At 38.4% G+C, this 24,774-nt stretch overlaps 3 protein-coding genes across 5 annotated transcripts; all 3 read right to left on the bottom strand.

Annotated features, from left to right (window-relative positions):
- On the bottom strand, window positions 1-3,351 carry LOC136679179 (beta-1,3-galactosyl-O-glycosyl-glycoprotein beta-1,6-N-acetylglucosaminyltransferase 4-like). 2 transcript variants are annotated; one of them, XM_066657553.1, is made up of 3 exons: window positions 3,287-3,348; window positions 2,880-2,953; window positions 1-2,346 (listed from the first exon to the last, which is right to left on the bottom strand). In XM_066657553.1, exon 3 carries the CDS (start codon window positions 2,343-2,345, stop codon window positions 1,047-1,049), a length of 1,299 nt encoding a protein of 432 aa, XP_066513650.1. In that variant the 5' UTR covers window position 2,346; window positions 2,880-2,953; window positions 3,287-3,348; the 3' UTR covers window positions 1-1,046. The 2 variants fall into 2 exon arrangements, with proteins under 2 accessions (XP_066513650.1, XP_066513649.1); XM_066657552.1 differs by having other exon boundaries at window positions 2,880-3,351.
- A 520-nt stretch (window positions 3,352-3,871) lies between these two features.
- LOC136679759 (ankyrin repeat domain-containing protein 31-like) lies at window positions 3,872-9,364 on the bottom strand. Of its 2 annotated transcripts, none has more exons than XM_066658433.1 (7): window positions 9,308-9,364; window positions 7,386-7,541; window positions 7,148-7,290; window positions 6,754-6,952; window positions 6,539-6,630; window positions 4,486-4,606; window positions 3,872-4,250 (listed from the first exon to the last, which is right to left on the bottom strand). In XM_066658433.1, exons 2-7 carry the CDS (start codon window positions 7,507-7,509, stop codon window positions 4,126-4,128), a joined length of 804 nt encoding a protein of 267 aa, XP_066514530.1. In that variant the 5' UTR covers window positions 7,510-7,541; window positions 9,308-9,364; the 3' UTR covers window positions 3,872-4,125. The 2 variants fall into 2 exon arrangements, with proteins under 2 accessions (XP_066514530.1, XP_066514528.1); XM_066658431.1 differs by lacking the exon at window positions 9,308-9,364 and adding an exon at window positions 7,664-8,744.
- Window positions 9,365-9,572: 208 nt separating this feature from the next.
- On the bottom strand, window positions 9,573-24,448 carry LOC136679551 (ankyrin repeat domain-containing protein 31-like). Its single transcript, XM_066658147.1, has 13 exons — window positions 24,264-24,448; window positions 15,992-16,059; window positions 13,492-13,556; window positions 13,300-13,331; window positions 13,144-13,202; window positions 12,563-12,839; window positions 12,364-12,470; window positions 11,769-11,948; window positions 11,451-11,593; window positions 11,210-11,354; window positions 11,052-11,110; window positions 10,620-10,758; window positions 9,573-10,163 (listed from the first exon to the last, which is right to left on the bottom strand). The coding sequence occupies exons 1-13, from the start codon at window positions 24,350-24,352 to the stop codon at window positions 9,955-9,957; spliced, it is 1,572 nt and encodes a 523-aa protein (XP_066514244.1). The 5' UTR covers window positions 24,353-24,448; the 3' UTR covers window positions 9,573-9,954.
- Window positions 24,449-24,774: the final 326 nt, after the last annotated feature.

The raw sequence follows: 24,774 nt of genomic DNA, 5'->3' as shown, positions 1-24,774 counted from the left end.
CAAACTGCTGGAATAACAGAAAACAGCTGAAACTTAATTGTAATGTATAAAAATCAAAATTGGACAAAGCAAAAACTGAGCCATCAGAGCCACTGTGTTCTGTGTATATGCATTATTGTGTAACTGAATTTATTACATCTAATGACAATGTTTCACTCAACTGCATTTTAATCATTGCATTATGAAAGCTTATGTTCATGCCAATATTCTGAAATATATTTTCACTTGTCTATGAAGTATGTTTCACAATTTACAGAGAGTTTAATTAATGTTTTAGTTTCCTCTCATTAATCTACCTTGCTTCTTATTAGTAGTAAAATTAAACTCATATAAAACATTGATTCAGCCTTTGTGATCTCAGACATTGAACAGTCAGTACTTGCTGGAAGGTGGAATGCACTGAACAAAGTATCATCAATATTTCCATGCACAAATAACCTATAAGGTGTTTACATAAGTGTGTACATAAGCAAATGAGTACAAAAGCACAGGTAAATGATTCACTAATGAATGTAATACAGTAGATAATTTCTGTTTGATACTGCCTTTATTTAAATAAGAGACACAATGTCTTATTTGTGTGATGCAGAGTAGAAATGTAGCAAAGTTTCAATGGATATGTATAAGAAAAGATAGTTCTATTGTTAAGATTGTTAACATTAACATTTGTCCTATCATGCAGATTATCTTGCGCACAATGAAGGGGCACTTGATGAGACAAAACATCAGAAAATGTTTATAACATTAAGATCAATGAGGTAGTGCTTTTATATGATCATCAAATATTTGTGTTGAAAGTTGTTGCATAGGAATGTTTTTCATGGTAAAATAATTTATACTTTACTCTATGCATAATCAGAAAGACACTTCAAACGTCAATTTTTGTGTCACATTAAATGTGCCTTGTTTAACTTTGAGAGGAAGATGCCTTGTCTGTTTTCCTGAACAAATTTTAATTATAAAGGTATTTTCATAAGTATAAGAAAGCAAATCTACATACTTATCCATACTTATTCATACATAATGAGAAAAAACAAGAACATTATTTAAAACAATGTATTCAACCAGTGTCTACGTCTTTTTTCCTCAAGAATTTCTTCAAGACATTTAACAAGGACAGGGTCTACTTTGGGATCAAACTTGTTTGCAAACCAATGGCCGTAATGGAGAAGCCACCGCAGTTCTGCAGCACCATAAATACAAACACTGCGCATGTGTGTTCCAGTGCATGGTGGGTACAGAGACCCTTCTAGGTAGTTCCATTTCACTAAACGTGTTTTACTGTTCAAGTCCGTTACATCAGGCTCCGATTGGGGAATTTCTCCTGGCACCCCAGGCACTCGTACTAGTGAAGCCCAAAAGTGCTCGTCAGGAGAGTATGTATCAGCTGACCACTCTAAGAAGTCTTTTGCCACCTGACTGGTCTGGACAAAGTGGACAAACTCTCGTGAAAGGACAAAGTAGGCACTACCAATAAACATCTCAATGTTATGTGGCGGAAGGTTTTTAGGATTTGTAGTCCTTACTGGTAATTTTTGATACTCATAAGGGACATCTTGCAGTTCATGCTGAAAGCTGAATCTTTGTTTTTTAAGCTCGCTAGGTCGACTTGACTCCAACATGTTGGCTCCCTTTAGCTTCTTCAGCTCCTCCACCAGCTCATAGTTAGACTTGAGAGGGAAGTCTTGCCCGCACAGATTGATTACATACTTCCATTTGACCTCTGAATGCATTAGATCTGACAGGCAATTGAGATCTGCTTTGAGTCTAGTGATATGTGCATATTGCACCAGCTCCAATTTGGAGGCAATAATTATGTTTGGAAAACATTTGGCCAAGTTGTTAACTGCTTCTATGAAGCTTTTGGATGACTTCTGGTCATAATGAATGCAATATATATTGTGTGGTGCATAGATGGCTCTAATAATCCTTTCCACCATGGGCATGTTCTTATGCACTACTAAAGCATAGGCCAGTGGAAAGTCTTGCTCCTCATCAGTCACCAAGATGTCACTGTAGCCCCTTGCTTCAATGTATCTGGGACAATCTGCAGTAAAGGACACAATAGTCTCATCATCCAAATCCACAATGTCTCTGCGCCTTATCTCCAAAGACTTGCCAATTTCCACTGGATCCAGCTGATAAATGGCTGTGCAGTCAATGGCATCTTTGTTAGGCTTTGCTTTGGATGAGCTTACTGTAATTCCATAGGGCTCAATGTAGAATCTCTTTTTCACTAACACGCTCACGTAGACCAGCTTCAGCACACACACAATGAAGAACGGCACCAAAAATAGGTAGCACTTGTGCCTCAACTTATGTAGAGCAGCGCAGCACCTTTTCATTCTGTAAGTGAAGTAAGCAAACACATAAAGTAACTGTAAACGAATCCAGCATTACTCTTAAACATACATATTGAGTTTAGCAACATATTCTCAGTGTAAAGGACTTTGTACCTCTTTAAATTAAAAAATAAACACAAGCCTGATGAGCAAACTGTTAATGATGTTTAGTCATTAGAAAGCTGGCTTGGATTATAACGGCTGTCAGAGGTAGGTCTATTAATATTTAGCTCATATTTTACTCATCCTTATAAACAGGATTTCCCGTACACTGTTTCAAACACTATATGTAGCAAAAAAAATTGTTTCATCTGTGTTCACTCATTTTCATTTTCAGTGTATAGCACATGGCAGCTCAACTACATTTTTAGAGCTCTGCCACGCTGGAATGATTTCTTTCTACACATTAGGTTATAACAGTGTGCTGTTAAATACTGTAATGAACAAACTCAGGTATGTTTAGTTAAGATTGGCGTTAAACCCCGATATGTTAAGAAAGCAAGTTTGGGCAGACGTTGTCTTGTGAATGCAGCTCACCTTGCACTCTAGTGGTGTAACAACTTCTCTGACGCGTGCCATCAAAAACGTCTGGTCTCTAAGTCCTGATCCACCTGTGAGGAAGGTACAGTCCAGTGCGAGTCAACAGCCACCTTCAGTATTTTTAAAAAAGTCAGACCTCAGTTTTTCTGCAGTACAAGGCGACGCTTTCACTTTTAGATTGATCAGAAGCGGAATCTAGGCGATATGGGAACTCCTCGAAGTAAACAAACAACCGAAACAGAAGAAAAAGTAGACCCCACAGCAGAAGCCAGTTTCAGCAAATGTGTTCATAACTCATAATTCAGCTGCTGAATTTTAGCAAGCAAATATCCACCCGAAAATATCTTCTTCCTGTGTCCTCACATTTGTGTCAGTTTAAGTTTGAAAGTAACAAAACTACTTACAGTAGAGAATAAGTCAAAGCAAAGCTTTAACTGAGCGTCCTCGCTTTGCAGTGAATAAACTCAGTTTAAGCGCTCTGCATTATTGGAGCTGAACAAAGGCTGTTAGTGGGCGTGGCTTAGACAAGCGGCCGCCAATGAGTAAGATCTATGAATACGAAAGGAATAATTATACATGAAAAATGAGTAAATGAAAAAATCAGAAATACAACACGGAATTTGACAGTGACTGACTGAAGATGCACCTACGCCTAAAAATCTAAATTACTTTGAAAATAATAACAGATCAGTAAGAGCTACAAATAACCCAAAATCTAAAATATAATGCTGATATTAGTCAATAAGACCCCACAATAAGAACCCACAAAGTAAAGATTAATATACTATAAAAAAATATAATAATATCCACTTATTAGTTACTCATTAACATGCACTTATATGAAAGATAAGTATTTGTAATTATACAGTAATTAATATATATATATATATATATAATATTAATAAAAACATTATATATATATTATTTTAAAGTAATTAGAATTTGCTTTTACCCAGCAATTTCAGTTTATTTAGTGATTATTCAGCTTCATTCTTGTGTTACTAAAACACCAAAGTAAGGGTACATTTACCTTTTACTTGAATAAAACTTCAGACTAATGCACTCACCTTTGACAACTGCAATTATCAAACAGTAAATAAACAGGTTGTATACAGGTTGTAAGGCAATTTAATTATCCGAACTGGGTCTTTACAGGAACCTGGAACAACAGTGTCTTAAGAACAACAAATAATACAATGATTTACAACTTGAAGCTATAAAGACAGTATAAATGTACAATGCTTCAAAAGAATTCACTCTGTGTGAATAAATCCCAATATTTGTCCATTGTGGAACATGGAAGGAACTCCTCATCACGGATCAGGTGGATAGAACTAATACGCATGAAATATTCTTTTGTTAACGGCTCTGTAAAAAGAAAAGAAGTAGCAGTATTGTATTAGTATTCCAGTGTTAGTGGGAGTTAGTCAGTTAGTGGGAATGACTGTGCCCCAATGGAGCCAAACAGGAAAATCTACTCAAACATTCAGTCTATTTTGGGCTTTTATAATTAAGGTTGTTATCAGTGCTCAAAAGTTAGTAAGGGATTATGTTTAGAAAAACTGGGTAGGGGAGGATGTGAATTTTTTTATAGCTACCACACCTTCAATAGGACATCCTGTAGTGGAGTTTGATGCAAGTTCTTGCAACTGTGGTGGTCCAATGTCTGCATCTGAGTCAGTAGTTAAAGAGTAATTCCAAAGTGACTTTGACCCATATGTCACCTGTCAAAATGAAAAGTATTTTGTACTGAGTCTTGTTTATATAAACTGCTCTGGCTAAACATGCTGTTTAATGTTAATTTCTTTAGCAACTGAGTGGTACAGTGCAACAGTAAATTATTCATAATTTTTTATCTACTGTCTGCTGAGAGGGCGGCACTGTGGTGCAGCAGGTAGTGTCTGTCACAGCCGCACAGCTCCAGGGACCTGCGTGGGTTTCCTCCAGGTGCTCCGTTTTCCTCCCAGGTTTCAAAAACACACACTGATAAGTGGATTGGCTATTTAAAAGTGTCCATAGGTGTGAGTGAATGTGTGTATATGTGTGTGTCCCCATGTGAAGGACTGACACTCCCTCCAGGATGTGTTCCTTTCTTGCGCCCAGTGACTCCAGGCAGGTCTTTAATAGAGCCATCATGTAAAAGGGAGGCCTTATGGCAAGAACCCTGAGATAAAAATGGAAATATCTTATTGCGTAATGTCAGAGAGTAAATAAAAAATAGACATATAAGGAAGACATAATTCAGTAATATTCTATAGTATTTAAAAAATGTATTACCATTAGTACCCGTTCAAAAGCATTGTCTCCTGGCTGTAGAACTCCTTTCTTAATTAATAGGCTCAAAATATCACTGCCATCAATAGTTGTTGCACTTCCCAAAAACAAATTAGGAAGAGCTATGTCTAAAACAATGCTCTGAGATTCCGGGTCTGAGGAAATTTTAGAGTAAACATAGTTTTCATTACTATGGTCAGTCCAAATTGGGCTACTCTGCATAGCTGAGGTCTGCTCTGGCATACCTTTTGAGGAAATAATGCTAGAACAGTGGTGGTCTTTGAACATCTTCTATCTAGGTTTCAGCTAATTTTGTCTACGCAGGAACAGGAATTTCAACAAAATTTTGCCCTTTTCCCTCATGGGACAATGTAGGATGATATCCTACAATTTAAATTAGAAACATCAACAAAATGCTTTTTTTTATAAAGTTAAAATATATTGGACATTTAAAGACTATAAAGTACAGAAAAGAATATAATTTATTACATATATTAATTCAGTTTATGTATTCTGATTATGCAAAGAAAGAAAGCCTTCACCTATAAATATTACTTAAGTAAAACATCTCTGCACATTGTTTGATGAATGCATTATTCACTAAATTTCTAATAAGGCAAATCTGCCTTGAACAATTACAATATTTTTTACATATATTTTTGCACTGTGCAGGATATAAAAGAAATATATGGTTTAGTTTACATTCATTTAGATAGATACCCCAAAAAACCTAAAAGATAAAAGCAAATACATTGTATTGCTTACCAGTGGACTTACAATAATAAACAAAATTTTTACTCAGTCACTTCTAGGGCAACATATGTGACTGAATATGAATTATTTTATCAAATAAAATATTAATCAAATTAAATACCTCCACTTTTAGTGTCTTTGAGCTCCCTAACTGACATTTCTATCTTCTTCTGCTCATTTTCTTGAAGCGTGTATTAAAAAAAATGGGTAACTCTATTGTCATCTTTAGGATTAGAGAATTTGTAACAGACCATTAATGGTCTTTCATTCATAATCTGTAACCGCTTATCCAGTTCAGTGTTGCAGTGGGTCTAGAGCCTACCTGGAATGATTGAGCTGGACGGGGCGCCAGTCCTTCACAGGGCAACACACACACCTATGGACACTTCTGAGTCACCAATCCACCTACCAATGTGTGTTTTTTAACTGTGGGAGGAAACAGGAGCGCCCTGAGGAAACCCATGCGGACACAGGGAGAACACACCAAACTCCTCACAGTCATCCAGAATGGGACTCAAACCCACAACCTCCAGGTCCCTGGAGCTGTGTGACTGCGACACTACCTGCTGCTACCCCATTAATGGTCAATAAATGTTAAAAAGTGTAATACAATTGGCAGTGTTACTGACTTGGCAAGAGGTCTCTTCATAAATAGCACTACTTCCTGGAATGTCTTTAATGTGTCTTTTCCTGTCATCTTCACAGCAACAAACATGCTTTTCTGAAAGGGCAATGCATATGTGATAATCAGATGCATAAAACCCTTAAGAATAGGCCTTTAGCAGTAAGCATTATTTTCCCCTGTCTATTTCAGTGGCTTATATCTCTAAGGCAAAAATATTACCTTGCAGTATTTGTTCATGGGTCAAAGTTTCAGACCCTTGCTTGCAAGATGCAGTTGGCTCTCCAGGTACATGGAGAGGTCCTTTAAATGTCAAGAGCAACTCTTTGATGCTTTCATTTTCTGCAAGGTCCAGTGCACTCTTTCCAAGTGCATTCTTGTCATGAGGGTTTGAGCCATACTCAAGAAGGAGCGTCACACTCTGCACACATATATGAAAGCACATGATTTTAGAGTTTGAATGTAATTCATTTACATCATGGTCAAAAATTGAGACTGAATGATGATAAAATTTGTCTGGTGCATGAAATTAAACTTGAGACAAATTGCAAAACACTTGCAAAATATTAAGTCATAAGTGTTATAAACATATATATTACATTTGAATAAAAGATACCTCATACTGGCCACACAAAACAGCATCATGAAGTGGAGTCATTCCTCCCAGCCCTGACTTGTTGACATCTGCACCTGCATGCAATAGCTCCTTCACCACTTCCACATAACCTGCAGTGACGGACTCATGAAGTGCTGTCCATTCTGGACACATCATGTGTCATCATATAAGTAGAAGCATCCTCACTACATTTATTGATTAAAAAATGGGCCATAATGAGGAATAGATATTAACTTGCCTGCATTGTCTGATATATTGATGCTGTGTCCAGCTTTGATGAGACTTTTGACCAGTGACAGGTCTCCTTTCTTGCAGGCCTTATGCAGATATGTCTCACCCACACAATTTTTATGATGGAGCATCTGCTTAGTAATCTTTAAGGATTGTTTTGTGGCTATACAGGAAGAGTATAATATATATATATAGCAAGAAAAACACTATTTGTTCTACAAAACACCTTTATTATAATTGGAAGTTATTAAATCGTTTTTGTATTTATTTACATTATACAGTCACCTGAATCAGCACTGTACTTTCTGCTGAGCTTCTGTTGTTTTGTGGTTCTTCTTTTCATTTTTTTCTGACTCAGTTTATCTTGACATGAGATTTCCACAGCTATCTGAAGATCTTCTACACTCAGTGTACCCTGATTAATATCTTGTGCCGGAAGTAAACACGATGGCTTTTGTACTAAGTGTTCAGGTGTGCTGACAGAGCTCATTGTGTCTTGGGGGTCAGCTTTGTCCTCTGCTTGTTCTCTGATGTTTTGCTCATAAGGAGCATCATACAAGCCACGGTACTTGCTGTATTTTCCTTTAACACAGGCTACTGGGCTGACATTTAAGTTTGTCTGAATGACTACATCTCCTCCATCTTTGTGAAAGGTCTTTGGCTGTTCAATGACAGTGCAGTCTCTAGAATCTACTGTGGTATTTTTAAGATGAATTATCTTGCAATCATCTCTTGTGTTTTTACTACTTGAAGTATTGTATTTTTCCTTCTTTTTGCATGGAGAACTTAATTGAATTTTTGAAAAACTAACAGGAGAAGTCTGAACTAATATTAAACTTGATCTATGACCATTCAGCATTTCACTGTTCAGAGTGCCATCCATTTCAATAGGGCTGACATAAGCTGGACTGACCTGGTGAACTTGTTTGTTGGGTTTTTCTAGTTTGTCACTCTGAGAATGACATTTCACAAATGTGTTAGTGTTTGTCAGGGTTTCTTTGTGCATGGGAGTGTTTAAAGTGTCTGTATTGGTCAGAGACCATTCAGAGGTTTTATCTGTTGTATTCGACTTATTGTTAAAGTTAATTCTGGGTGAAGATTTAGATTTCTCTAGTGCTTGATCAGAACAGGACTGGGTGGTGATTGATTTCATTGAAATTCCATGACTTAATTGAGAGATTAATTGCTCACTAGTTACTTCTAAGTGCCCCAAGACCTGTTCTCCCACCAAGGGCTGTGGACTGTAAATTAATCCTTGGTCAAAAATTTGACCTATAAGTAGAGAGGGTGATCCAGTGTCAGTTGATTCAAAAGATCTAGTGCTAAGCACTGGTGAGTGTGTGTTATTTTCTGTCACAGGCTGCCATTCTGATTCTAATTGAACAATTTCATTTCTACAGGGATCAAGTAGAGAAATGCTGCATTCTTCATGTGAGGGTTCTTGAGCATTTGAAGCACATGAGCCTTCCCAGCAGTATTCTTTTTGGCAAACAGCAGGATTGGAAGTGTAATTGCATACATTTCTGTTCATCTGAGAGGCAGAGCAATCTGATACATTTGTGGTTATGCTGCCACTTCCTGAGACACTGTGTAGGTCAAAGTTGAGTAAGTAATCTAAAAATGCATTTGCATTGCTTGACATTTTGATCCGTCTTATCTTTTTTCTTGCCATAGTTTCATAATCAGTTTTGGAAATATCCATGGCCCTCTTTGCTGTATTATCAGAGCTATTCTTCAGAGTGCTTTTGCAACGATTTGAATTCGTCCCATTACCAGTTGAAAACAAGATCTGAAATAATATGCCATTGTATAATTGATCTTTTAAATTAAAAATATACAAAATATTTTATACAAATTTTATGGCAATGTTTATCCTAGTGTTAAAATAAAGCCCTGATGTTAAAGCTGTTAGGAGAGAGCAGCGCTCACCTGGCTTACATGAAGTTCCTTATCTATGGTGTTGTTATCCTCTCTTACTGTTTCTCCAACTAACCCTAAAAATCATGAATGTTAAAATATAAGCAAATGTGATAGAAGAAAAAATGCTAGCGCTTTAGTTACTAGTTTCTTACGTTAAAGTATGTCTACAATCCAGGCAGCTAGCTGTATTCCAGACAAACATTTTTAAAAACAAGTCAAGATAAAATATATAATTTTTTATATTTATTAGAAATAAAGAATATATTAAAGATGACACAAGAAACCGTGGTTAAAATGTGAACTGAAGCAAATCAGATAACAGAAAGTAAAAAGAAAGAACATTCAACATACTAAACACTCTCTTGGGGATTATCTTGAAAATGTAGCTCCAGCAATGGCAAGTTAGTATGCATTGCCTAAAAAAATGGTAGCTGTTTTAATCCTTACAAATACAGAGCTGTCAGAATATAACAAAATTAACTTCTTTAAAGATCTGGCCAAAAATGAACTTTTGTGTTCTGTAAATGATGCATTCTACAATCAAACATGAATATACCATGAATTAACATGAACATAAGGAAAACATCTCCAAAAGTGTCACAAGCTTAGATATTGTTCATTAGCTTTCTTAATGACATATGATCAGTAGTGTCATACTAACTGCATATGGATCCAGAGAAATCCTGAGTGGCACTTAAAAACCAGTGTGCAGGTGATGACTCTATGTAATCCACAGTAACATCACTCTCAGTATCACTGGCCTTCGTGGATGTATTGTCTGAATCTAGATCTTGAACCAGTATAGAGTGCTTGGAATCCTCTTCTTGGGCTCTTAGTGGGGGAACAGTATTATCTGAAGAATGTACTGAAAATAAATGAGAACTAATAAATCATCTTTGATTTAGGAACGTGAACCTGTGCTGAAATTAAGTTTATAGTAAGAATTTATTAATTAAAATTTTAGTATATATTTAGATACAGGCAAGGCCCTGTGTAAAAAACATGAGTATTTTTCACGCATCAAAAGCTATCCTCTACATATTGTTTATAAACACATTTACGTAAAAATGTTTTCTGATCAGTTTAAGTATTATGAAAATCAAATCATCTTCAACACACATATTTCTCTTTAATTTACTCCAAACATTAAAATAATTTAAGCAGTTGTGATTTAACCAATTTGTGCCTTCTTTGCTAACATATACATTTTCATATTTATATAGACTCTATGGATGTTTCAATATACCCACAGCTGTGCACATATGTAATGTATATCACAATTTCCATATCTTGGTTTTCAATCTCCATTGTACTGATGTACCTTTAGAAGAGACCATTGTTTTGGTCAAAGATGCATGTTCTTTTTTATTATTCTTTGCATCTGAGCCAACACAAGCTTCAGTTGCACTGCTTTGTTGACCGTCTCCTGTTTCATTTTTAAGAGCAGATTGTTTTGCCCTCTGTGTCAGAGAAAAGATACAATACAAGAAAAGTCATAGTTACTATGTATGAATTTATGCAGTAAAAGGGCAATTAACTTAAAATCATTTTAAATACTCAATCAATGTTAATTTGACTGAATTATTAGCACTTAATCAGAAAGAATAGCTTCATCAAAAACATGAAATTGATGAAACATATTTTCTCTAAATACAGGCTATTACAACATCAACTGTGTATCTTGTGAAAGCTTATACATCTTAAAATTATTTGTGTATTTAATTATGATTACGCAGATACATGCTTTACTTACTCTGGAAAGCTCAAAATTTTCACTTTTCCTACATGAATTTGTAATGGATTCACTTGGGGCTATTGAAGAAAAAAACTTGTAAAATACTGTTATACAACCTATTAATAAAATTTTATATTTCCATCAATACCATTTTTATACATTTATTTATTATTTACCTGACAAGAATTCCCTTTCAGCTGAATGCAGGTATTTTTCTAGCAGTGCCTGTACATTTATATCTGTGGTGAGGTCTACAGCAGTTTTTCCTTCATTATCTTTCAAAAGTGGATCAGCGCCATGCTTCAGAAGCAGATCTACAGTCTAGATTCAGGATCCAAAGTAAAAATACAGAATTTTAACTGAAAAACCTAATTAATTACCGGATCTACAGGCTCATAAGACACAAAAAGTAGACACCTTAAGGCTACCAATTTGTGCTGCATCATGTAAAGGTATGACCCCATTGTATCCTACAGGGTTAATGTTCGCTCCAGCTAAAGCCAGACTTTCTACAACAGAATAATGCTCATGAAACACTGCTTCATGGAGAGGAGTCCAACCTGAAAAAACATCATAGCTTCAGGTTAGGTTTAATCAACAGTCATACAGTGATGCAGAAATGTCTGATATGTCATCGGGTGTGGGTATTCTTCCATCAAAAATGGTTCTGAATCAAATACAGCAGAACTGCAAACGTTTTCCAGCATTTTTGTGTCATCCTCCATTATTTTGTACCTGCATTATCTGTCATGTTGACACAAGCATCATTTTTAATCATCTTTTCCACAGACTCAATATCCCCCTTCATTGCAGCGATATGCAGGCATGTTTCTCCAAAGGCATTTCGCTTGTAAATGTTGGACACACTGACAGACTTTTCAGTCTTTGGGTTTTTAATGGCTGGATTGTGACCATCTAAAAAAATTAAATATGTAACATTTCTGCAATTAACATAAGAATGTCCACTTAGGAAAATTATTCCCTAACAAACTCATTTCTAAAAATTACAAATGTGAAATAATTTCTTCAAACTAAACAAACTATATGGCTAAAAATAAAATGTTAGCACTTTAAGGATACATGTGAATAATTGTTAATGAAACACTTTGCAAGCCTAATGTGATGTTGAATAAAATCAGTAAAGTTACATTTAACTAAACCGAATTGGCCTTGATGATCTTCAAAAAATATAATTACAAAGAGTTTTGTGGCACTTTTCCATACATACAACTTATCAGATGAACATAAAAAATGCACTTCCTAATCTCTCTTTTAAATTTGAATGACAAAAATATTTTACACATTTTTGGTCATATGGTTGTACACTTGCTTGAGCTGCTGAACAGTTCTCTTGGTCTCTGCTGACCCCCTCTGGAAGGATATGATGAGGTGGTACTCTTCTTAGGTCTACTTTTAAACTTGCATGCACTTTTTGACCTACTCAACCAACCAAAATGTTAGATGATTTAAACTCTGCTAAACACTATTAGATGAAGTTTCATTCATATTTCCAAACTTCTGAAAATTACCTTCTATTGCTTTGTTTACCCTGCATGACTTCTGACTTTCCCTTCTTTTGTTTTTCAAAACCTTTCTGAGAGCATGGGTTGTTGAGTTCTCTAAGTGATCGTCTGAGTGGTCCCACATTCTGCTCAGTGCGCGTACTCTGTGATAGGCCACGGGAGTTTAGAGATATGGGAGAATGAGCAGACTCTGATACAGGGCTGGCCTGAGGCACACTATTAATATTAGATGCTAAGGTATGAGATCTGCTTTTTGGAGTACTCCTCATTGGTCTCAATGCCTCTATAAATAATACAAAAAAGAATCAGCCATTGACATTAGACATTATAACAATGCCAAATTGGCAAAGCATAACCAGTAGATGGCAGCAGTTTGAAAAATTTGCACAACAGCTAAACTGTGTTTATATATATAGGAAATGATTTAATTCATGTTGTTATAAATTTAACTGCATTTTAAAATTAGGTGAATGAGAAAAAATATACATTTATATTTTGAGCACTCATTAACATACACACTCTAATTTAAGCACAGCCCATAGTGTAAGTGTCAAGTGTTAATTACATTTTTAGTTTCAGTTTACTACCTTGTATGTTATCTCCCTTTGATTTATTGTCATCATTCTTGCTAACAGCCTGTCTCAATCTAAAGGAAAATAAATACATGTCACCTTTCAATGCATTATATTCCATGCAGATAGTGTGATGTGTAAATAAGAGATACTGAAATAAAAAATTCAAACCTCATTGAATGAATGAGTGGGTTGCCATCAGCCTGTAACAATATCACAAAAATTCCAATGCTAGAGAACTGAATAATTCATTGTAATAATTCACTGTCAGTATTATTATTTTAATTTACCGAAAAGTAAATAGATGATAAAACAGGAATGAACTCTTTGAATTTTTGTATTGCTGTTTGGCCTATAATATACCTTTTTGTTTTCAAGAGGTCTCTTTGGCCCACTACATGGCAAAGCATCAATCTGTGGAGAAATTCCTGCCAAACCATTATTAACAGAATGTAACTAGTTAAGAATTAACTATCCATCCATCCATCCATTATCCACCACTTATCCGGGTCCGGGTCGCGGGCGAAGCAGTCGGAGCAAAGAAACCCAGACCTCCCTCTCCCCAGCCACCGACTCTAGCTCCTCCGGGGGTATACCGAGGCGTTCCCAGGCCAGTCGAGACATATAGTCTCTCCAGCATGTTCTTGGTCTGCCCCGGGGCCTCCTCCCCGTTGGACATGTCCGGAACACCTCTCCAGGAAGGCGTCCAGGAGGCATCCGAACCAGATGCCCGAACCACCTCAACTGGCTCCTCTCGACGTGGAGGACCAGCGGCTCCACTCCGAGTCTCTCCCGGATGTCCGAGCTCCTAACCCTGTCTCTAAGGGAGAGTCCAGACATCCTGCTGAGAAAAGTCATTTCAGCCGCTTGTACCCGCGATCTCGTTCTTTCGGTCACTACCCAAAGTTTGTGACCATAGGTGAGGGTTGGGACGTAGATTGAACGGTAAATCGAGAGCTTTGCTTTTCTGCTCAGCTCTCTCTTCACCACAACGGACCAGTACAGAGCCCGCATTATTGCTGACGCTGCACCGATCCGCCTGTCAATCTCACGCTCCATCTTTCCCTCACTCGTGAACAAGACCCCGAGGTATTTAAACTCCTCCACTTGAGGCAGGATCTCACTTCCAACCTGGAGAGAGCACTCCACCCTTTTCCGGCTGAGTACCATGGACTCGGACTTGGAGGTGCTGATCCTCATCCCTACCGCTTCACACTCGGCTGCAAACTGGTCCAGCAAGAGCTGGAGGTCCCGTCTCGATGAAGCCAACAAGACCACATCATCTGCAAAAAGCAGACATGGAATCCTGAGACCACCAAACCGGACACCCTCCGCCACTTGGCTACGCCGAGACATTCTGTCCATAAAAATTGTGAACAGCACCGGTGACAACGGGCAGCCCTGACGGAGTCCAACTCTGACTGGAAACCAGTCGGACTTACTGCCAGCCATACGAACCAGACTCCTACTCTGTTTGTACAGGGACTGGATAGCTCGTAACAAAGAGCCCAGTACCCCATACTCCCTGAGCACCCCCCACAGAATACCCCGAGGGACATGGTCAAATGCCTTCTCCAGATCCACAAAACACATGTAGACTGGTTGAGCAAACTCCCATGCACCCTCCAGGATCCTAGCGAGGGTAAAGAGCTGGTCGTGTGTTCCACGACCGGGGTGGAATCCACATTGTTCCTCCTGGATCCGAGGTTCAACTATCAGTCGGACTCTCTTCTCCTGTACCCCCGCATAGACCTTACCGGGGAGGCTGAGGAGTGTGATCCCCCTATAGTTGGAACACACCCTCCGATCCCCCTTTTTGAAAAGGGGAACCACCACCCCAGTCTGCCAGTCCAGAGGCACTGCCCCCGATGTCCATGCGATGTTGCAAAGACGTGTCAACCAGGACAGCCCCACAACATCCAGAGCCTTGAGGAACCCGGGGTGAACCTCATCCACCCCCGGGGCCCTACCGCCAAGGAGTTTCCGTACCACCTTGGCCACTTCAGCCCCAGTGATAGACAAACAACAGTCAGAGCCCTTTCCCCAACCCGAAGGCGCAGGGAAATTACCCTCTCGTCCACTGGGGTAAACCCCAACGTACAGGCGCTAAGCTGGGGGGCTATGAGTAAGCCCACACCTGCCTTACACCTCTCACCCTGGGCAACTCCAGAGTGAAAGAGCATCCAGCCCCTCTCAAGGAGATTGGTTCCAGAGCCCATACTGTGTGTCGAGGTGAGCCCAACTATATCTAGCCGGTACCTCTCAACCTCGCGCACCAGCTCAGGCCCTTTTCCCACCAGAGAGGTTACGTTCCATGTTCCAAAAGCCAGTTTCAGTAACCGAGGATCAGAACGCCAGGGCCCCCGACCCCGACCGCCACCCGATCCACAATGCACCAGACCCAGATTACTACCTCTCCCACAGGTGGTGGGCCCATGGGAGAGTGGACCCATGTATCTCCTTCGGGCTAAGCCCGGCCGGACCCCATAGGTGAAAGTCCGGCCACCAGGCGCTCGCCAAGGAGCCCCTCCCCCTGGCCTGGCTCCAGGGTGAGGCCCCGGTAACCCTGCTCCGGGCAAGGGAGGCTGTGTCCACGTTTTTCTCTTTTTTCATCCGTGTCTTTATGGATCACTCTTTGTCTGGCCCATCACCAAGAATTAACTAGTCTATGTATACTAGTTTGTTTTATAGTTTTATGTTCTTTCACAAATTGATTTTCAATTAAATCCATGTTTCTATAAGCTTTTGGAAATATTATGTACATAAATTAAGTTATAAGCTCAATAAGATATAACATTTTTGGCACTGTAACAATGGTAAAATCATTAGTAATTATATAGACAACAGTAATGATTATGCTTACCACTGAAATAAAATGACGACACCGCGTTACTGTGAGGAGTGGATGCAGCTGTATCCAATATCATCAATCTGTTTAAAATGTAAAAAAGTAACTTTTACCAAGTTAAAATGCACCCTAACTAAACTACCTGATACATAGCTATCTACTGTATAACCAGATTTCAAGATACAGATTAAGTATTTGCCTAAATCAGTTAACAGTGACCTTTGCAATTTAATCCAACACACGGCTTAGTTGATGTCCAGAAACTGTCCCTATGTCTGGCTGATTTAACTTAGATTAATATACTCTGTATACATTTGCTGCCTGCATCATTTCTTTTCAAAAGATAATGGTTACATATTGCCTTTTATTATTACAATCATCATTCCTCTAAGATAAATATTATGGCAGTCTCAGGACTACTGCCTATTTTAAACAACTTTTTAAAAACTTGTCCTACACGACCAACCATACCCACTTAACGGTAGAGATATACATGCTGTTAACTACACGTTCTCGTACAACAGGGCTTACTTGAGTATCCTGCATCCGTTTGGTGCGTAGGTAATGCATGCTCTCAGAAAATAAACACACACAAAGTGCAGTACATGCATAAATTATATGGGGCAGTGCAGGCGATCAACAGCATCACAATGGCAAAATGTTTCAAAGAAGGTGGTGTCAGAGCCAAATGTGCTATTACCTGTATTTTTCTTTGGTCTGCCCTCTATGGGAAGTCTCCAGTTACATATGAAACAAGCTGACAGTTGTCTATGCAAACACAGAAGTAATGGATGGGTTCCCAAATGGTGTATTGTCAATTTGGGTAGAGATATACATTGCATTTGCGTAAATAACCATCTGTATCCTGAAGGTAACTGTTCACATACTTGCATATGTCCTAAGCTTGTAACTGGAGGCTCCCACTACAGGGCAGACTACAGAAAGACGCAGGTAATTGCAGATTGGGCTCCGACACAGCCTTCTTCAAAACTTGCGGCCATTTTTATTCTGCCCCTACCGTTTTTGAGTGTACTGCACCTTGCACTTGTAGCATATATTTTCTGAGGACATGTACAACCAACACGCAAAACTGATGCATGATACATGCAGCCATGGTGTATACACAAACATGTATTTAACAGCAAGTATATCTCTACCCTTAGAGGATTCAGGATATCAGAGCTCATGGCTGGATTCATTGATCAGTACCTGGTGTTACCTAAGGCGTTACATAAACATCAATACAGGCTTCTGCTAGCTGGCATAACCAACATAGACATTCAAAATACACTTCTTGTTTTCTCATGCATTCAGTAGTCTAGTGACATTGTGTTAACAGCAGTTTGCTGGACTGAGTATAGGCCAAAACCAAAAATATCCAGCCAACAGCGCCCTATGTCCACGGTCATAATATTATGGTCGATCAGTGTACATCGCCTGCTGTAGAAACAGATGCTCAAATAGTGTAGGTGTGCAAAGGATACAGAACTAGGCAAGGAAAGGCAAGGCAAGGCAAGTTTATTTATAGAGCATCTTTCACACAGAAGCAATTCAAATTGCTTTACAGAAAAAGAAACAATTCAATTAAAAGCCAGAATAAAATCATAAATGTCCAATAAGACCATTACATAAAAAGAGTAAAATGATTAAAACAATTTAAAATGACAATAAAAGAAAACAAAGAAATAAAATGCTGTTACAGAAAACTGCAGAATATTTTAAACTGAGCTGTAAGCCTGCTTAAACAGGAGTGTTTTAAGTCTTGATTTAAAAGTGTCTAAAGTCTGGGCTCTTCTAATATTCTCAGTCGGCTGGTTTCATTTAAAAGCGGCATAGTAGCTAAATGCTGCCTTTCCATGTTTAGTTTTGACCTGAGGCAGGACTAACTGACAAGTTCCTACAGATCCGAGAGCTCGGCTCATATCTCTGTAGCAGATCTGATAAATAAGCCGGTCCTACCCCATTTAGACATTTATAGACCAGTAATAACACCTTAAAATCTATTCTGTAACAGACTGGTATCCAGTGTAAGGATTTGAGGATGGGGGTGATGTGATCTCTCCTTTTGCTCCTAATGAGACCTCTGGCAGCTGCATTTTAAATCAGCTGAAGCTGTTAAATGGTCTTTTTTGGAAGTCCAGCTAAGAGACCATTACAGTAAACAATCCTGCTAGAAATAAAGGCATGGTTAAGTTTCTCCAGGTCTGGTTTAGTTAGAAAATCTCTAATCTTACTGATGTTCTTAAGATGGTAAAATGCTGATCTAGTAACCGCTTTAATATGACTACTAAAACTGAGATCTGAATCCATTAATACACCAAGGTTGCGAACCAGTTCTTTAGATTTGAGGGCCCTCGAATCCAGATACGTAGCCAATCTTTGTCTCTCAGTGCTATTCCCAAATAGTATAATCTCAGTTTTATCTTTATTCAGCTGCAGAAAGTTGTGTCCCATCCAGTTTGTGATGTGTTCAAGGCACTTGCTTAATGAGTCAACTGGGCCAGAGTCATTTGGGGACAGGGCCATGTAAATCTGAGTATCATCTGCATAGTTGTCATAGGACAGCCCATAGTCCTGTAGAATCTGGCCAATAGGAAGCATATATAAATTAAATAAAAGTGGACCAAGAATAGAGCCCTGGGGGACACCACAGGTCACTGGTGTGTTCCCTGAAATATTATTTTCTATTTCTACAAAGTAGTTCCTGCCTTCCAGGTAAGAAACGAACCACTTCAGAACTGTTCCTGAGAGTCCAACCCAGTTTGCAAGTCTATCTATAAGAATCTTATGGTCAATGGTATCAAAGGCAGCACTAAGGTCAAGAAGTAATAGAAGAGATACCTTTCCAGCCTCTGTATTTAAGCAGATGTCATTAATTACTTTGATTAGAGCAGTCTCAGTGCTGTGATTAGACCTGAACCTGGACTGGAATTTGTCTAGGCTACTGTTAATGGACAAGAAACTAGTGATTTGCCTGAACACTATTTTCTCAATGATTGGTAAATTAGAAATTGGCCTGTAGTTACTTATCAGAGATGATTCTAAATTTTTCTATTTTAGAAGAGGCTTTACAACTGCAGTTTTTAGTGAGCTCGGAAAAACCCCCGACATGAGTGAGGTGTTTACAATGTGGAGAATGTCTGGTGCTATAGTGTGAAACACACTCTGACACTGAACTCTGACATTTTAACTAAGGGGTTTTTATGAGGTGATAGAGAGGGTACAGACTCATTGTTGGATACAGATGTATTAATCGCTTGTCCGATATTCTGGATTTTAGCGTTAAAAAAGAATGCAAACTCATTACATCTCTCAGTTGATACTAATTCAGGTGCCATTAGTGTGGGTGAGTTAGTAAGTCTGTTGACCACGGTGAAGAGGATTTTGCTGTTGTTAATGTTATTGTCGATGATGCTAGAGAAATAGGATTGTCGTGTTTTGCATATTGTCGCATTGTATTCACGTAGCCTATCTTTGTAGATTTCTTTGTGAATATGAAGACTTGTTTTACGCAATCTGCATTCTGCCTTGCGACACTCCCTCTTTTGGATTTAAACAACAGAAGCATTTCTCCATGGTGCTTTCTGTTTGCAAGACATAGCCTTCATTTTAACTGGCGCAATCTAATCCATTACACTGACAATTTCTGTATTAAAATTATTCAGCAGATCATCAACAGAGTCAGATTGTTCACATGGTGTAGTGCACATTTTACTCATGAAAAGTGTAGCTGTGCAGTCCTTTATAATCCTTTTCTTGGCACAAACTCTTCTCTCTCTGATGAGTGGTGAGGCCCACATATCAAAGAACACACAGTACTGATCTGACAATGTGACGTCCTTCACAGTCACTGATATGTTGAGACTCTTTGAATAATATCCAGCGTGTGACCATGACAATGTGTACTCCCTGTAACATGCTGTGAATGGCCAAAAGAGTCCAATATGGTGTGTAGTTCCTTGGCAAAACAGTCCTTGGAATTGTCAATATGTTAAAGTCACCAGCAATAACAAAATGGTCAAAGTCTGTAGAAATAAAAGACAGCATCTCTGTAAATTCATCAATAAAATTAGCACTGTACTTCGGAGGGGTGTAGACAGTTACTAGTAATATCTGTGGTGTCCCTTTCAGAACAACACAGAGATTCTCAAATGTTGTGAAGTCACCAAATGATAACTGCTTGCACTGAAAAGAACCATGGAACAGAGCAGCTAGACCTCCACCTTTTCTACTGGCACGAGATGCATTTAAGAAAAGAAAATCTGGAGGAGCCAATAAAACAGTTGCAGCACTACATTCATTTAGCCAAGTCTCAGTTTAAAGTATAAAATCAAGCCCATGTGCTGTAATAAAATCATTAAGTGATTAAATGATTTATTTGTGAGAGATCTGATATTAAGAAGAGCTAACTTAGTAACTCGTGCACTTTGCCACAGAATCTCTGTCTCACATTTTACATGCTGTAGATTGGCTACATTCACAGAATCTGACCTGAACTCCCTGTCCTTTCTCTCTCTGATAAGTACTGGAATGGGAGCGATTACAGGCACCAAATGTCCAAGCTTGTTTTGAAAACATGTACTGCATGTACATGAAGTAGATACACACTGAGAAAATGAGATTGTCTGTCAGAAGTTTAACACCCCTCTTGTTCGTGTGCAGTCCATCTCTCCTAAAAAGTTCTCTCTTCCCAAAAAACAAGTTAAAGTTGTCAATGAAGTTCAGTCCATTTGACCTGCAGCTGTTCTGTAGCCAGGTGTTTAATCCCAGTAACCTTTAGAACATATTGGTGCCTCCTGCAGGTAGAGGTTCACTGATTAAAAATTGTATGCTGAACTTACTGAGTGTGTTAAGGAGGTCATTAAAGTCTCTTTTTAAAACTTCAGACTCCTGCATGACAGTGTCATTCTTTCCAACGTGTAAAATAATCCTCTTCACATTCGTGTACTCAGCCAGTACAGCTGGAAGGTTTGCAGTAAGTTCAGGGACGGTCATTTTTGGCTCGCATCTCACTATGAGTTTTGAGTTTGTAACCCCATTAACAGTGTCATCTCCAAGGATCAGGGTGTCTGCAGTAGGTTTGTTAGGGTTTTGGGACCGGCTGACACTTCGGGCACTTTCTGTGCTTTGTTCACTGCATTTGTGATTCTCACGAAGGGCATGCAGTGGTTCAAATCTGTTTTTCAGCTGAAGTGAATAAGACCGATATTCTGGTCTGGTTCTGTGCTGTGCTCTCCCAGCAGCAGCATTAGGTTTAGCAGCTGAATTTCCTGGACCAGCTGTAGTACCATGAGTAGAAGACAAGACTACAGAGCTATACAAAGCATGGCGCTTGGGTCTAGCTTCAATCTGCACCCATTGCCCGTCTCTAGCTGTACTCACGGCAGGGGATCCACTCGATCCTCTGGTCTGGATCTGTGTCCCTCCACTGTCCGCTGCTCTGTTAGGTCCTCAGCCCGCTGTCTGCTGCCCGTACTCCCACTCACTGTTACTCTTCGCACAGCTCCCACATGTCAATCTGTAAACTCTGATAGCAGGTTCCGAAAATCCCTTTCCAAAGCTGACATTCTCTGTAGAAGTAAAATTTCTGACAGCACATGTGTTGAACAAAATGATGAGGCATTTCACAAGTATCTTCTACTGTAGCCTGATGAAAATGTCCTGCTTGTTGGAACAGTCCTGGTTCCTAGAGCAATCGCACTACTTTAAAAAGTATCAAAAGCAGAAGATATCCAGTTTTGGCTTCATAGTGCTGCTGACTTGTGTATATTAAAAAGCTCAGATACTCTATCACAGAAAAACAAGTAGGTTTCGAAAAAATAAAAGGAAAGAAATAGAAGATAGCAGAGCTAAGCAGCAAAGCGTCTGAATGGCAAGGAAGCAGGAAGTGACTGGACCTAGTTAGTCAGGCCATATTTAATATATCAGCACTTTTGGTCACCACATCCTCACATGTTAATTTGGCAGACCATAAATAACCACAGCAATTTAAGACAAGAAATGATTTGATTGTCTTTTGCAATTAAAACAAGTCCAGAAATTCACAGATTATATGCTTTTTTGTAATCTCTGATAGTCATGGCTATTTTAAACACAATTCACAAATATGTTTCACTATTCACAATGGCCAGCAGACGAACAAGTTACCGCTAGGTGGCACTTTTGTTTTAGGACGTATGGGGCCAAATTAAACGGGGACTCAATTGCGCAAAATTTAATGTGTACGTTTTGAACAAAAAGCTGAATAAGCCGTTGAATTCAGCTTAATATCACAGATTTAGGTGATCATCATAGGACGCTAGATTTAACTATGATAAAGTCCAACAGAACTTCCCTGATTTGCACATGACATATTCATCGTGTCACTTGCTATATTCACAGGGCATAGACAAAAATTCCACAATGACATTTTTTCATATTCAGGATATCAATAATTTTTTATATTGTATCTTTAGTGAGCCTTTCAGATTTTTGGGACACTTTGAAAATAAAGAGATAATATCTGCAGAAGAACGCTAAACATGTAGTTTTTCAACGGTATGGACATTGTTGTTGTATTTTGCCATCTAGCGGTGACAGAATGCAACTAGTGCACAATTTAAGGTGAAATAGAAAATCCTAATAAGAAACTGGCGAGTAAGTAGCTAACTTCAGCGTTGTGGTTAGATGTTGGTTCGATTGGAGACAGAATCAATTGCTTATCCTTTGTATCCCGGATGTATACTCTGAATTTTTAAACTCGTATTTTGGCATCTGAATTTGGTCTATCGAATTTGAGCAACTTCAAAATAATAACAGTTAATATGTGTTTTTGAAAATTCACGAGTTTAATTCAAGAGCAGTTATATTCAGAAGCACAATTGCAAAGAAATATGTTCAGAGGTGGAAATCTGAAAGCTTCAAATTCAAAAGCAATAAAATTCAGATGCATAATTTCAGTGCAAAAAAAAGCAGTGCTACAAATTCAAAGGTGGTAATATTAAGTCTGATGAAACAGATTTGCTTCCATAGGTTGCCATATATTTTAATTAGCAGTTTTGTGAATTCATTTTTGCAGCCCTATATTCTTTAGGTTATTGGTTCTCTAGTCTTGCATTGCCAGAGTCTCTAAGGACAGCCTGGTGCCAAGAACTGCCTACTACTGCAGGAAAATAAAAATGACACCCCTTAAGACCAATAACAAGTCTGCTATTTTGGTATGACGTGTAAAACTTTATGATTATAGTCTTTATGATTCACATAGTACCAGTACGAGTGTCTCCAGAGCCTACCCAGAATTACTGGACACAAGGCAGGAACACACCCAGTGCCAGTCCTTCGCAGGGCAACACACTCACACCTATGGACACTGTTGAGTAGCCAATCCACTTACCGACATGTGTTTTTGAACCGTGGGAGAAAAACGGAGTACCAAGAAGAAACTCACGCAAAAACAGGGAGAACACACCATACTCCTCAAAGACAGTCCCCTGGAATGAGGTTCAAACCCACAACCTCCAGACCCCTGGAGCTGTGTGACAGCGAAACTACCTGTGGCACCACTGTGCCACCCCCAAATCCATACATATGAAGACAAAATAGAAGAAAATTTTAAGCTGAAGGAAAACTGTAGTAGTGCTGCCCCTCCTATAGCTACTGATGCAAGCTACAGCCTGTCAGTACCTACTCTGTGTCACGTGTTTTCATCTATAGCCTATTAAAGCAAGTGATATTAAATTGACCTGCTTTCTTGTTTTTTTTTTTCATAACACTTATTTCTCAAAAATGTTATATGTTCTCATAAATGTATAATTGTGTTTAAAACTTTCGGTTTATGCCTAGTTATTTGTATTCTCTATATAATTTATATTAATTAGATTTGTGTAAAGCATTCAAATTTTAAGTGAAAATATAAAAATGCTCACGTGAGACTTGGCCTTTTGCAACACCCCATGATATTTGAGAACCACTGCTTTAGGTAAATTCAAGAATATTCTTGTTTACATGGTACACATTGTTTAGAGTCGGTTTTACATAAATAACTAACCATTCATTTCCATAATGTATCAACTGTTATTATTTCTATGAAATTTTATATTCAGAGTGATTTACCAAAGTTTTAGAAGGAAATAATACATGAGACGTTATTGTCCAATTAACTTAGCTAGACTGCTAGCTATTTTTTTCTATGTGTACTGATACTATAAATCGGTCATTTTGGAAACTAATATAAGCAGCAGGACACAGCAGTTAGTTAGCCCGTTAGCTTTTGTATAGCTGAAGCTAGCTAGCTACAGCTTAACTTCACCTGTTAATGTAAAAATTTTCATCGACCTCTTCACTCTCTGAGTCTGTCAAAACCACCTCTTCTGTGTCTACTTCAGTGTTCAAGTCCATGCTAGCGCTGAATTTGTTGACATCAAATGTATTGAGTAACTTATGAAACGTTTTTTCTCCGTCGCGTAACGGCCCCACCAATTTAGCTACATTTTGCCCGCGAAACGGTTCAACGTAGGTGAGTCGATTCCAAAAGAATCGATCCCTCGACTTTGCATTCTGGTATGAAAAGTCGATTCCACTCAGTGTCGTTCTTGTCCGAAAAAAAAAATTTCATTATCAGGTTATTAATAGATTTGCTGTGTTTTACTTCAGATAAAGAGGACAGCATAGTAAAGCTAAAACCTGTACAAAAAATACGGCGAGGCTGAAATTGCTCACACACTTATAGTGATTTCCATCAGTGTTCAGTTATAGATCATATTTATAAAGAAATAATATGTGAATAAAAAAGCTAAAACAGACATACTGAGTAAAATTGT

Source organism: Hoplias malabaricus, chromosome Y (assembly GCF_029633855.1).
Source record: "Hoplias malabaricus isolate fHopMal1 chromosome Y, fHopMal1.hap1, whole genome shotgun sequence".
Classification (NCBI taxonomy): domain Eukaryota; kingdom Metazoa; phylum Chordata; class Actinopteri; order Characiformes; family Erythrinidae; genus Hoplias; species Hoplias malabaricus.
Note: the sequence above shows the minus strand (reverse complement) of the source record. Positions and strands in the feature narration are given on the sequence as shown.

Coding starts and splice junctions, on each gene's coding strand:
- LOC136679179 (XM_066657552.1), bottom strand. CDS start 2,345: ATGAAAAGGTGCTGCGCTGCTCTACATAAGTTGAGGCACAAGTGCTAC.
- LOC136679759 (XM_066658431.1), bottom strand. CDS start 8,531: ATGAAATCAATCACCACCCAGTCCTGTTCTGATCAAGCACTAGAGAAA. Junction 6,953..7,147: donor TTTTGTGTGGCCAGTATGAG/GTATCTTTTATT, acceptor ATATGTGTGCAG/AGTGTGACGCTCCTTCTTGA. Junction 4,251..4,485: donor TACAGGATGTCCTATTGAAG/GTGTGGTAGCTA, acceptor TTCTTTTTACAG/AGCCGTTAACAAAAGAATAT.
- LOC136679551 (XM_066658147.1), bottom strand. CDS start 24,352: ATGGACTTGAACACTGAAGTAGACACAGAAGAGGTGGTTTTGACAGAC. Junction 13,557..15,991: donor GTCGTCATTTTATTTCAGTG/GTAAGCATAATC, acceptor ATGGTTTGGCAG/GAATTTCTCCACAGATTGAT. Junction 10,164..10,619: donor AACAATGGTCTCTTCTAAAG/GTACATCAGTAC, acceptor ATTTATTTTCAG/TACATTCTTCAGATAATACT.